At 41.7% G+C, this 14,138-nt stretch overlaps 2 protein-coding genes across 2 annotated transcripts in view; both read right to left on the bottom strand.

Moving 5' to 3' along the window:
- LOC130685445 (uncharacterized) overlaps positions 1-14,138 on the bottom strand; it is a 76,534-nt gene that overhangs the window by 35,632 nt on the left and 26,764 nt on the right. The window lies entirely within an intron of this gene.
- LOC130685449 (cleavage and polyadenylation specificity factor subunit 5-like) lies at positions 12,426-13,699 on the bottom strand. Its single transcript, XM_057508749.2, has 6 exons — positions 13,554-13,699; positions 13,219-13,419; positions 13,095-13,158; positions 12,871-13,036; positions 12,685-12,799; positions 12,426-12,601 (listed from the first exon to the last, which is right to left on the bottom strand). The coding sequence occupies exons 1-6, from the start codon at positions 13,670-13,672 to the stop codon at positions 12,580-12,582; spliced, it is 687 nt and encodes a 228-aa protein (XP_057364732.1). The 5' UTR covers positions 13,673-13,699; the 3' UTR covers positions 12,426-12,579.

The following is a 14,138-nucleotide window of genomic DNA, read 5'->3' as shown; positions in this document are numbered from 1 at the left end:
AGTACATACGAGGAAGAGTCAGTCACGTCAATTGACAATCACTCGAACCGTTTTCCCGTCGGCAACTAATCAGCTCTGTACATATACACGTAGACACACGAGCAGAACAATGCGCACCATCATACCGTGTGCAGCGTATGTTATACCATCAGCTGTCGAGTTATACAACTGCTTTTATATGACTCTTGGCAGCTTCTCTAGGGCGCTAACTCTGACTCGCGATTCACGTCCAAGAGTTTGTTGTGTATCTGTTCTGCGTGTTTGTGCCACCCAGCTGTTATTGGCCATATACTGCCACTGTCCAGAGGCATGGTAGAAAACTTTTGATCAACTTGTGTTGAGTCGAACCGAAGAGAGAGAGAGAGAAAAGAAAAAGGTTTCAAGATGGCTAACCTTTTTTTTTTTTTTTTCTTTGTTATAGGCAGAGTCGTATTCTCTCTTGTTGTGTTTTATGTCTTTTCAAGTTGTTGCCTTTCTTCTCTGTTTTTACTGATGTAGTGCTTCGTGTATAATAGCGGGAGGATGGGGGGAGGGGGGACATCAGTTCTCGTTAGTGTGACACCGGTTATTCATTCCTCAGTTTAGTACGCCTCCTCCTCCTCCTCCTCTAGCGACTTGTCCGATTCATCATGCCGATTGGATTAGATGTATATACGCCATATCTGGATGCAAGCCGACTAGACATAGTTTTTAGCATGCTATACAGAATATTGACTGTTACATGCACTGCCCGGCGTTTCCTTTTTTTCTTTCGGCCCACCCTTTTCGGTATAAAACGCATAGCAACATTCTTTCCTTTTTCTTATAACCCAGAAACCAATGCCAGCACGTGCCCCCTCGTTCGTTGTAATACAGATCGAAGCTGTTGAATAAGTCTATATGTCCAACCCCTTTGGGTATTTTTTTTTTTTTTTTTGGTTGTTATCCTTGTCATTTGCCTGTATTTCGTCTATCTCATATATGTAGTACGGATATATATGCATTTATATTTGCGTGTATTACGTTGAGGTTCATTTCTCTAAGCTCGCTGGATGATGAATGAGCATTGGTTCGTGAGTCTACTGATTTATTCGATTGCGCTTCTTGATGATTGCCGTCAATGGCGCCACATGTACATAATTGAATCTCGGCCTTGTGTCAGATGTATCTTGTATTTCGTTGATTCGTTAGTCTTATTGGGTATGCTATAAAAAAAAAAAAAAAACGAGTGCACATGCGCTGTCATCGATGTTGCTAAGCAAGAAATTTTGCTCTTGTTTTATGAGTTTATTTTTTTTTTTTCCTCCGCCAAGATAATGTTCACAGGGGTGTATAGAAGTGTAGGCAAGTGTAGGACGATAAAAAATAAAGACTAGGCTACGAGAATAAAGAATAACTTTCAGCGATGATAGATGCGTGCGAATCCAATTTTTCAAATGATGGTGGAAAACAAAAAAAAAAAAAAAAAGGGAAAGGCGCTACCACCCGGCCGAGTCGATCAAAAGAAAAAATGGAAAATGAAATGTAAAATAAATAACAGGAAAAAAAAAAGCAAAAAATAGGGCTATTCACAACAGTGAAAAAAAAAAAAAAAAAGAAAATATTAAAATGTAGTTTAGGGAACATACCGGACGACGACGTAGGGAATTACAAGAAAGGGCGTAGAGAAGGAAGAGAAAAAAAAAAATGGGAGAAATATTGCTAAAGGGACCCGTCGGCTGCCATCGTTATATGTTCTTTTGTTTAATCGCTACTTGAAATTCCAAGAGCGCAACGAACGTCGACAGCGTCGTCGTGGATAAATCAGCACTTTAGGCGCCGATATAGAAAAAGACCTTTGACCAAAGTTTTTTTTTTTTTCTTTCTTTTTGTTCTTCCTTTCTTCCTATTTTTTTTTTTTTTTTAGTTCGTCTCTTTTTATTTTGTTTTTTTTTCTAAAGACTGCCCCAGCCCAGCCTGTTCCGTCTTTCATGCCACCTTTTAACTTTCTCGGTACATAAAAATAGAACCTTCTTTCCTCTTGTGCGGTCGGCTATCATCACGTTTTTTTTTTTTTTTTACTGAAATTTTTTTTTTAAAGACGGAAAAAAGACGTTTGCCCTCTTCTTTTTTTTTTCTTCTCGTTACTGCAGATGGCAAACTTTTTTTTTTTTTGTTCGACATCAGCACGGCTGACTTGACGAAGACGGTGTGTCTGCTCATGTCTCATTTGTCGATTTGATAGCCACGTACTTTGCCTTATTGCCGCTCGACTAGAGAAAAGCCGCCGATAAAGTACTTTTAATATCAACTATAGAGACCTTCTCTCCTCCCATGCTGTGCTGTGCACTTTTGGAAGAGCATCAAAGAGTCAGACACGGACAATAGGATAAAGAAACATGTGTACGTCTACGTGTTATGAAGCTATAGATAAAAAAAAGAAAAAAAAAAAAGAAAAACATGTACAATAAAAGACTACACTAAGCAATATGTATCTGTTGTACTCTTGCTGGATTCCGAGAGCTCTATGGAAGGAAGCGGAAGCAACTTGAGGAAGAATAAGATGAATAGGATAGGACCTCAGCAGGGGAGCAAAGAAAGTGGGTGATAGCTACAGTTTTCAGCCAACGCGGTGATCAGACTAACGCAGTCCTTAAAGTCTTGCGCGACACCCCCGACTCGAGTTTGGTAGATCGGAAAAAAAATGTGCCCTCCCGTTGCGCTTAGCACCATCGGTTTGTTTGACTCTTATCGCCACGCTCGCCCACTTGCTAAGCAGATAGAGTATCCGGCTCTCTGCCTTGTTTTCTTGTTCCTCTTTTTTTTTTTTTTTGTGTGTGTGTGTTAATGCCTCGTATTTTTCTGGATCTATGGAATGTCTTTTTGCGGAGTGCGCACGGAAGACACTCTCATCGCTGAAAGTGTTATACTACGGTGTCCCCTTTCTTCGTTCTTGTTATTCCATTACGACAGAGTAATAATAAACGCGGAATCAATTGATATAGGAGCCTTCCCATGTATTACATCCGCCTTATTTCTGTTCGTTATTTCCAAGAGAAACTCAAGAGAATTTTTATCGTTTTGAAAATAAACATTTAAGGAACGTTTAAAGTAACTTCTCGGAGAGGAAACGCTTCTTGAAAAAAAAAACAAAAAAAAAAAAAAAAAAAAAAGAATTTGCCAAATAATTGTCGATGGAAATACGGAAGATGCTTACTATGAAAATTCGTGGTATTGCCAGCGCAGCAAAAGCCTTTGTCGATGCGTCTCGAGCTGTTTATAAGCCTGTGGAGTAAACCGAATTCAATTGGAAAGTACGTGATGACGTCAATAAAAAAAAAAAAGAAAAAAGAGGAAAAAGGGATAGGAATAAAAATTGAGACGGACTTGGAAAGATTGTTGAATAAGGGCCCGTCTAAGAGTTGCCAAAATGCCTGTTGGGTGTCGATTTGGCAACGGTCTCTCTATTTCTTTGTATTCCTCTCTTTTAGCATGCGCTCACCCGTTCTTTTTGTATGTTCTGTTTTTTTTTTCCTTCCTTTTTTATCATCATTTTTTTTTTACCCCCTGTAAACAGAAAGAGACGAGGGAATAGAAGGTCGTCGAGCTGCGTTGTGACAATAAGCGTCGATGGGAGAAAAATGGCGTCGAAAGTTAGTACACCCCGCCCTATCCTGTTAGATCCTCTGTCCCTCAGTTTTTTTTTTTTTTTTTTTCATCCAAGTCTTTCCTTGTCCCTTCAGCTGCGTCGGACATTAATGACAAATATATCCTATTGTAGCTCTTTCTTTTTGCTGACGCACACTTTCAGTCTTGTCCTTCTGTCTGCAAAAATCAAATGGGAGGGAGTTAAAGAAAAAAAAAAAAATACTGGAAGGCTCACAGGATAATGGATTCAGAAATCATCTTTTTTTTTTTATCACGCAGCATATCAATGGCTTTTAGTCCGGTCTTGACCTCTCCCTTCTTCTACAGATTTTTGGCACGTCCCATTTCGAACAAATCATTCCGTCCGTCTGCGCTTGTATTACGTCCATTTATTTTAGTGTTTACATTGGCTTACGACAGGCTCTGCCAACACCCCACTCGATTTTTACCCTTTCTGCGCTGCGCTCAGCGCGTTATGCACTGATGATGTAACTTGCATTTTTATTTTTTCTATTTTCCCTACCGTGGGTCGATTAATCATCCTAGTTGGTTTTAGCTGATGGCCACCACACAGCGCTAACAGCGTCCCTTTCGATTTTCTTTGCAAGTGACGCACGTCAACTAGCGCCCGTTCCACTTAGGCTCTCTTACACAACAATCGCTATATACTTCTGGATATGTTACATCACTTTTCCTTTCGCAAAGAGACTTGTTTTGCTGGCCTATATCTGTATACATACACGCCCATCAAAACTGGGAATATCGTTTTTGTCGAGCAATCTTTCTATGTAAAAAAAAAAAAAAAAAAAAAAAAATAAGGGGGAGCACTCAACAGATCGCAGATGATGGGCGTGTTGCACTCTCGCACATTGTAGGCCTAGCCCGAAACTTGAAGGGGAAGCGTGGCCGTCATCTGCCGACGCTCTCGTCTTCCATCACACCTCTTAAAATATAAAACGTCCCTCAATTTTTGATGTCCTGTTTCCTCGACATTCTTCTTCCGCTGTGTGAGGTAAGAGGATTTCCCATTTTGACAGAAGCGCTGTCGGTCGGCTTCGCCCTTCTCGAATAGAAAGAAATAGGGCAGTCGAACGTGACCCATCAACGCAACGAACCTTGTTTCTTTATTTTGCTGCTTGCATAATAGTAGTCGTAGTAGCAGTAACAGGCAGTGCTACTACAGCGTCCCATTCCTTTTTTTTCCCCTTCTTTTAGACTATACTCGACAGGACTTTTTGAATCCCCCTTGTGTGTGCGTTTGTGTGTGTTTGCATACGTCTGAGTGCACACAGCGCATTGATTTCTATTGATATTAAAGAAAAAGGCGAAAACGAAAGGGGAAAAATAAAGGAGTTTCAGTGGGAGGGTGAGGTGGTCGATGGACTGGAAAGGACTGATAGCGTTGGAAGACGATCGCTACTACACACACAGATTCCCAGCCCATCGGCCGGACGTTAGCGACGTCATCGCGTCAGCTTTATAGTATACCGTTGCTCATCCGGCATAAACATTTCTGTCAAGACAAACAGCAGTCCTTATATTATAAGAATCATCCTACTCTTTTTCTTTTTTTTTTTTTTTTTTTACTTGGAAGTACGTGTGTGTGTGTGTGTGTGTGTGTCGCTCTTTTATATTGTTGTGCAGAGAGAGGAAAGACAACCAGACGGCATCCAAGACATTACTGAGAGCTAGGCGATAATGTTCAGCGGCCTCTGTCAACAAGTGAATACATACGCAAGCTGGGAAAACAGCTAAGAACGAACGGAGACCGATGGATGGGGTGGAAAAAAAAAAAAAAAAAAAAAAATAGAAATCAAGAAAATGGTGAACTGGGGAGACATAGACAGAAAGGGAAAAAAAACAATAATAGAGAGAGAGAGAGAGAGAGAATAAGAAAAGATAGATGGATAGAAAAGGAAACGAAAAGAAAACGAACTCCACCCTTTTTCTTTCTATATTTCACAACAACAACAACAAACAAAAAAAAAAGGATGACAGGAAAAAAAAAAAAAGAAAAGAAAATTGAACAGAAGGGAGAGGAAGATGGAGGAAGAAGGTCGTGAAAGGGAAGGAAACCGCAACTGATAACAAACGATGATATTCTCGAGCGAAACATGCCGAAGTGAATTTTTTTTTTTTTTTTTTTTTTTTTGCTTAGCTTTTTAGATTTGTTTTTGACTCTGATATTTATTTTTATCTCTCTAGCCGCAGCTTGAATATCGCATACGTCTTCTACATCAGCATTTGCACGAGGGTAGGGGGGCCATACATGGTACCGCGCTATAAAAGGGAAAAGAGCTGGGGGTAGGAGGGGTAGGAGAACGAGTAAAAGATAAGGGGAGAAACGAGGAGAAAACATGTTTACTAGCTTCCCATTGCTGCGCTGTGTTATGTTAAAAAAGGCCAGCTCTTTTTTTTTTTTTTTTTTTTCTCCGGACGATCCAACGTCGTCACCGCCCATCCACCCGTCGATTCCATCAGCCACAGCCCTAGTAGATATATACATAGAAAAGCAAAGTTAGGGATAAAGAAGAAGAAGAAGGGGAGCGGGAGGGTGTAGTAGTAGGCCAACATTTATAGCAGCAACAGCAGCAGCAGCAGTTCAATCATCAATTATCGTCTCGTTCCGCCAAGCGCGCCAAGAACCTGGCGAAATGGAATGGGGATGCAGGAAGCCACTATAGCTCATCCGCTGGGCGCCCCGACTGCCGTTTGGTGTACAACCAGTCCGTTCTCAGCCGGTCGTCGGTTCGACTTGGCGGAAGGAGAAAAAAGAGTGGTAGGGAACCAAGGGGAGTCGTGCTCCCGCCTCTGCCGCCGCCATCACCGCATCTCATTTATAAACGGATCAACTCGCCAATCTAGAACTGAACGAAGAGCCCCAAGAAGAAGGGGGAGAAGAAAGATGGGGCGTCATTACCCCATGGTTGCTAAGGACGCGGAGGTGCACAAGCATTTTCGCAGTCGGGCGTCGTTGATGATTCCCCATCACTTGCCCATCATCGAAATGTTTTCCAGGCGCGCGCTCATTATCAATCAATTTCGTGACCTCTCTGGCCAAACAGCCTCCAGACTATACGTAGGACACACTATATAACCTTCTCTTCCCATCTCCAACTTGTTACTCTGCTTCCATATTCCTTTAGAGTGCTAGCCTAGACGCCTACCAGTCTACCGTACGTCGGCTGCAAATTGCGTATGTGATTGAAATGCCGATTCGACAGCTCTTTTTTGGCACAACGAAATCTGAAAGGGAGGGGGGAGGAGGAAGCAAACGAGTTTTCTTTTTTTTTTTCTTCCTAGATAATATTCTTTTTCATTCCACATCCACCCCTCATAGTCCACCGGCTGCCTGTTCGATTTTCTCATCGTACGCACCACAAACGTAACGAATAATTGAGAGAACGAACATATAGGGTAACCTGTTGTCGAGGGAACCATTTCAAACGAGGCATCCCAATCGATATCGAATGAGCTTTATTGATTCTTCGTCTTGTTTCTCAAAAACTTCATCCCAATTTTAAAAAGCGGGGGATGTGCAAATGTAAAATTTACATTTTAGAGTTCAGATAGAGCGGGGGGGGGGGGGGGGTCAGTCAATCTCTCTTTGTACGCGTCTATCTGTATAGGCGTTTTGCCGGAGCAAGCCGTGACCATATCTGATAAAACTTGTCCTGTCACAACAAGCTGGACGCTCTTTTTTCTGTATGGTCAGGCGCTTCCTTTATACTAGGAGAGAGACGTGTTGTCGCGCATCTCTGCGCACTGATGCCACTGGGACGGGGAAGAAAAAAAAAAAAAAAGATATGAAAGAGAGTGGCTTGGCCCATCGCCAAATAATGCATGACCAGCGCTCTATCGTAAAAAATTCTGATTTTGCTGCGATTGCCGCATGAAAAAGATTGAAATTTCCATGTACCTACAAAGGCATGAAAGTTTCAATTTATTTCAACTTGGGATAAACAAAAAAAATTTAAGAATTAACATTCGATAACTTGAGGCTTTACGTCGTGCGTGAGGCGTCATAGTTGACTGTTAATCATTTCGAAATTTCCCAGTTATTTGGGTAACACTTTTTCTTCAGCAGGCTTGTAACATGTCGATGTCTCTCCTTTAATTTAACGAGCGCCACGAGTTTTGTGGCAAATTCGTTCACGTTTTGCGACAGTCGGCAAAATTTCAGCCGAAAATGAGTTGCGTGCGTCGCAAACGAGCGCCTCACGCGATCATCCAAAGAGTTGGTGGAGTCTGCCGTTTGAATTTAATTGGACGACACCTCGATGATCGGTTTCCGGCGTCACTCTATTCAATACCGTAGCGATGATTCAGCAGCGACAGAGAGAACTCCAACAGAACGGGAAGTGGACCCGTTGCGCCTTGTTGTGCGTTGCGTTCGTATTCTTTCTTTCTTTCTTTTTTTTTGTGCTGGCGTCGCGGCAATCTTCTCTCCAAATATAACGCTGACTTTGATGTTTTGATGTGACGCTGAGTTGAACAGGCCCATTCTGATGGCAGCGAATTTTCGAGCCAACCGGCAGAAAGAGAAAAGATGCATATCTAAGCGATCTTGTTCTGTATGATAGAGAACGCGCATCGTCGTCCACTTTAAATCGCGCCTGGCTGGCATGCGAGCATCAGCCACGCCAGCACAGAATTTGATTTTGCCGCCACTATCGATTCTGATTACTTTCTTTCTCCCCTCCTTTTTTTTTTCAGTTTCTTTATGATCTTATTTCTTCTACGTTGCTTTTTGTTTTGTTACCAACAGATAGGGAAGCGGAGGAGGGTCTTATCTGCTTTGTCTTTGACTGCGTTCAGTGAAGCAAGTGAGAAAAGAGAAGAGCGAACTGTTGTGCAGCATCTGGCGTGCACGAATAGAGAGCGATAGGGTTTGGGTGGGCTTCCCCCCTCCCCCCTTTTTTTTTCTTTGGCCACAACCCACACGACACACACCTAATCAGATTGTTGGCAGACAACGGCCCTAATGATCCTTCTCTCTGTGTCTATGCGCTACCATATAGACGCGGGACAGGCAGAACTCTTGCTACCCTGAGAATCTCTTACGATTGGGCGAGTTTTTCGGCCTTGATAGCCGGTCGGCTCATCAGCGTCCAACAACGCGCTTCGTTGCGCTTCTCATCCATAAAGAAAAAGCGGAAGAAGAAAAAAAAAAAAAAAAAAAAAAAAGAAGAAGAAGAAGAAGAAGGATCGCGCGAATCAGGAATCTCGATTTTCGGCTTCGATCCAACAGCCGATCTTTTGCGCACATACGTAAAGTCGACCGAGCGACAGATGATGATGTTTCATCATTACATATACAGATAATACTTCCAATGCTTTTTCGCGACTCTAAGCTTGCACGCACGCGAAAAGCCTAATGCCGTCATCCTATGTATTTTGCTACGAGAGCGGTGGAAAATGCCTTGGTTGTAGATCGTTGAAAACTTTGAGAACGCCCAAGTTAAAAAAAAAAAAAAAAAAAAAAGAAAGAAAATGTGGAACTCTATTGGCATCGATCGGAATAAAAGGCAATTGAATCCGACTTGGGGCGTAGATCGACGACATCCATCACACATGAATGTGTACCACTCTATAAAAAGGCGCAGTGTATACAGTATATATACAGCAACAACACGAAATATTTTTTTTTCTACCTCCTCTTCCGCCAGCGTCTTTCCGTTGTTGCCACGCTAGCCGGATAGCTTACACACATTACCGTAACATCGACGTACGTATTCGACATTGACGTCTGCATGCTGGGGCGAAATATAATTACGCACGAAGGCGGTTCAATCGCTCCGGGGATGAGACTAACAATCCCTCTCATCCGTCGCCGCCGCCGCCTTTGCCCTAACCGCCGCCGCCCCATATACACCATATATTCCACCTTAAGGGCAGCAGCCAACAGAAAATATATGGAACAAACTTTGGGGAGCGAATAGCCCGAGAGCTTGGAAGCAAGGTAGAAGGAGGGGGGAAAAAAAATATGTCGATGATGCAGAAAGAAAAGTAAAAATCTTTAACTAGTATAAGGACATTCCCTTTTTTTTTTTTGTGAAATTTTTTTTTTTTTTTTTTTTTTTTTTGAAGAAAGAAGATGCGTGTGTTGACCTCCCAGAGAATTTGGGAAAAGAGATGGAATTTAAGAAGAGGGAGCTATATCACGTGCGGTTCGATTAGCGTACACGCTCGATTCGGTTAGATTTCATCTTACGATGAAACCAAACCCCAACAGGAGCTAGGAAGAACAGGTTCGTCCACTTCGCTCGTGCTCTCTTTGTGATTGCCAAGTCAGGCGGATGGACCGAGATATGGAGTGGGGAGGGAACTGAGGGATGGAAGAAGAGAATGAAACAGAAAATTGGGGGGTGCTGTATTGAGACACATATTCTATACACAGTAGTACCACGTAGAAATCGCGGCAGTCCTCGACCTGCTGCAAAGCAATTAGGCATCAGCCAAGAGTTCAAGTTTGCACGACGATGAGGGAGTGGGAGGGGAGAGGGGACACGAGCCTAAAGTCGGCCATCTAGAGATGATGGTGGCCAAAAGGGAAAGTTGGACAGGAGCGAGTCTTCTCGGCTTGTCTCTTTGTCTTTACTCTCTCTCTCTCTCTCCCCTACGCAACTCCTTACCTCAAACTTTGCTTCAACTGTGCGACAACTACGCGGTTCCTGCCCAGTTAGTTTCTTGTCTATTTTTCTTTTGCTTTTCATCTGAAAATGGGTTCTTCCGCGTGTGTGTCTCTTTGTCTCTATTTGCCACTTTCGGCAAGAGCAACGATATAAAGTTTCTCGTCCTACTTTGAAATCGTATTCTCTTCCTCCCTTTTATTCTTTATCATATCTCTCTTTTTTTTTTTTTTTCGCGTTTAGAAGTTCGGCCGTGCTTTACAACAGGTTGAACGAAAATCGAACGCTAGCGGGACCAGTTCAAAAGATCTGTAGAAACGGGGGGCAACAGGTATAGATGTAAAGATCGAGAGAGCTAGGCGAGTATGAAAAAAACGAATCACCATTTCCATTTTACCAATCTAGAGGGCAAGCCCAGTGAAACGAAATTGTGTTTCTTTTCTTTCTTCTCCAGCTTTTTGCAGCCTTTCGAATCTCTTTTCCATATATTTGGACGGTGAAACGAGACCTTATTACCTCTTGTCGAGTTCGTATGAAAACCTTTCGATCACGACCAGGTTTTGCATCTCAACAACAATCGCAGCCTTTATCAAAAGAAGACGACGGCCAAACGAGGTAGATTCAACAAAATCCAATCTCCCTGTATGTAACCTTTGATAAACAAGAAAGAAAAAAAAGAACCAGCCGCCAGCCTATATATATATATATATCTATATATTACTCTGTTCTTTCCGTGAAAGCGTTTTTCTTTTTGTTTTTTTTTCTTTCTTGCGAAGCTTGGCGTCTAAATCGGCTTTCATTTTTTTCCCCATTGGGGCATAACGGACACCTGGCCTCCGACCTCTATCCCATGCCTTTGCCAATGTGTGTAAAAGCCGTTAAGCGACATCTCCTCTCCATATCAATGGTCGTTGTAGAGACGAGAACAACTTGAAAACGCTAGGAAAGAAAAGGAATAATATCAAATAAGAAAAAGGAGTCAAGACCAACAGCTCCCATCGTTTCGGACAAGTAAGGAAGGCATTAAGGAAACTCATTCATAGGGTAATGCCGTGAGAACACCGGCTCTCTCTTTTTTCGTTCAGTCGCCCACCCTTTCATTTTTTTTTTCCCCTTTTTCTTTTCTTATTCTTCTTCTCGCTCCTGATCGTGAGTGCACGCTGCAGCGCTTCAGTAGTTGCGCTTCTTCCGCCGCTCGTGCAGATCCTATGCGGCTTTTTTGGTATCTTGCTCACAGCATCTAGCGCTCTTCGCGACGCATTTTAAAGCTGGAACAACATTAGCATAAAGCCAATCTAGTGCTTCTGTTGTCGCTTCGGACCTACCCGATACACGGGAAAGAAAATCGGGCTCCTTTGTTATCGGCAATCGCATAAGACTGGACGGGAAAACACGGGCTATGGCTGTTGAAAATGAGACTGCGTAATAGCCATGAAATGAATAAGAATAAAAGTAAATCAAATGGGATTTGTGAATAGAAAAGTCCATTTGGGAGCGGAAAAGAAGATGGAAAGAGGGGGAAAAAAATATCTTGTTTCCGGTGAGAATATTTAAATAAAGTTCGCCTCAGTTGTCACGACTGGGCACAACAGCGAAACAAAATCACTTACCTTGTTGAAATTCCCGGTTTGGCAGATTCTTTATTCATCTTTTCGTCATCACCCTTTCACTAACTTCTTCCCGTTACATTCGATTTTCTTCCCCTCCTTCCAGCCGCCCACTTTAAGTCCGCTAGGGCGACGTGAAGGATCGAGAGGGTAACGAGTCACGTTGTGATGTAATTACCAGCGACCAGAGTTAAATTTCGTATTCTCTCCTCCTCTTTGCCTGCCCCCACGCTGCTCTTTCCCATGGTTCGAAGCACCGGTCACGTTCTTCATTATGGTCGAAGGATTATTAGATAATCCACGTCCACGAAGATTAGTTGATTTTTCCTGTCTATTCTCGTTACTGCTTGACCTGTCCTGCTTCTTCAGAGAACGTGCTGTCAAGTATTTCGATTTTTCATTTTGGTGTGAGAGGGTCATCATGGAATGTTACTCTAGATACACTCTGAATGTATCTACTGCACCTTATGCAGTCTCTAACTCTAAAATTACCTGAGTAATGTGGTTAAGTTGTTTTGAAAACAACGGGATTCCATTTCTGTGCATTTTTTAAATTGATGAAATTCAATTACATATTGGATGATTTTTTTGAATTTAATGAACCTTCTTTCTGATACTCAGATTTAGATAAGCGTCAAAGTCACTGCAACAAATAAAAACACGAACATTTTGAGACCGTTTTGCAGAACCTCCGCCTTTGGACTGTGTCGGAATCTCGAATTGTGACTCGTTCCTTACATGTAAATGAAATCAAACCTGCAAAAGTTAACAATAATCGAACAATAGTAAAAAAAAAAAAAAAAATCCTGACAAACGAGCGTTAATTTGTTTGTTTTTACCTGCTCATTGTTTGTGGAAGAGAAGATATTATAGGGCCGTAGCCTTGAGAATTGTCGTATAATTCAAACAGGGGTGCGGCAACCAATTTGTAATTTTTAGGTACAGCAAAGAGAGCTAAAGGCAATTTTTAAAAAATGCACGTTGGGCGTTTCTCTGTCAAAGCTCGTAAGGAAAAACAGGCATACCTTTCTCTTGTAGTTGTACTAAGAAAAGTTTTTTGTGCTCCTTTGGTTTAGTTATATGAGGGGGTATGTATGGGTACTGTGGTGGTTCAAAATTTGGTCGCCACCAGTTGCCAACTGAATCTTCGATAAGCCAATCTTGAACCACACCATCTTGTCTGCCTAGAATCTAGGAATCGGTTTTGGATTTAGTCAGCAAAAATCTTATTACAGATAATTTATGTTACCTCTGTGAGTAGTCTTTTAAGTCCTTCAATATCATCTTCTCCGGGATTTAGTTCTCCTCCTGGCCTGTGACAAACAAAGATCTTAAATTACAGACAAATAACGTTTTGCATAAACCCTACTTACAGTTTAAAGAAGGTGGTCCCCAATTGTAATAATAAAACATGTGGTAGGCCATGCTCGTGCACAAGTAAGATGCCCTCTACACTTCGTCTCATTCCAACTTTATCAAATTCTTCCCTCATGCGCTGGAACCTTGCAGGTACTGAGGGATCTCGTTCAAATAAAGGATCTTTTGTTCCAAATGTGTAGTTTGACAGTGGGTACCTTAAAAAGACAATTGGTTGTAAATGAACATTTGAAAACTCCTGGGGAACAACACTGTTTTCCTCCAATCAAAACATTGTTTCTGCTGGCCCTTCCAAGTGGCATTATTCAGATTTTTCAGAAAGCATACTTACAGATTGATAGTGCGATGCAACGTCAAGGAACCCTGATTAAATTTCATGGAAGACATTTCTGTTTTAATTTCAGTTTTCGGCCAACCGACGCGATTCGTACACGATTGTATGCACGCCATTGCAGACTGAGAATGACAGAAAGTACCAAGTTAGACGGCAACGTTGGAAAACATTTTTTGCCTCGTCCAGACAGCTGGAACAAACTTGGGATTTCAGATTTCGATCAAAACACTTTTTACTACAAATATTCTCCCGCATAAAGCTCATAGAAATGACGACTTTTTTATTTTTTGGAATTTTTTTCTAATGCCAAGTGTACCGTTTCCTTCACTTCACTAAAACCCCTTCGCGTGAAAGTAAAAGTTTACTGAAATTTTTTTTTCGAAAGAGAGTTAATTCTCAATTTAAACATTTTTGCGCTAAATATTTTCATGAAAATATTTGGCAATTAATCACTCTTTTTTAAAACAAAACGAACTTTATCTTATTTTTTTTTGTATCAGTAAAATCATCAGGGCATTGGGAAATTCAATGATAAAGACAGTTAAACAGGTTGTATTAATGCGAGATATTATTTGCGACTTG

This window comes from Daphnia carinata, chromosome 3 (genome assembly GCF_022539665.2).
Source record: "Daphnia carinata strain CSIRO-1 chromosome 3, CSIRO_AGI_Dcar_HiC_V3, whole genome shotgun sequence".
Lineage (NCBI taxonomy): Eukaryota > Metazoa > Arthropoda > Branchiopoda > Diplostraca > Daphniidae > Daphnia > Daphnia carinata.
Note: the sequence above shows the minus strand (reverse complement) of the source record. Positions and strands in the feature narration are given on the sequence as shown.

Coding starts and splice junctions, on each gene's coding strand:
- LOC130685449 (XM_057508749.2), bottom strand. CDS start 13,672: ATGGCGTGCATACAATCGTGTACGAATCGCGTCGGTTGGCCGAAAACT. Junction 13,159..13,218: donor GGGACCACCTTCTTTAAACT/GTAAGTAGGGTT, acceptor TGTTTGTCACAG/GCCAGGAGGAGAACTAAATC. Junction 13,037..13,094: donor TTAAAAGACTACTCACAGAG/GTAACATAAATT, acceptor ACCGATTCCTAG/ATTCTAGGCAGACAAGATGG.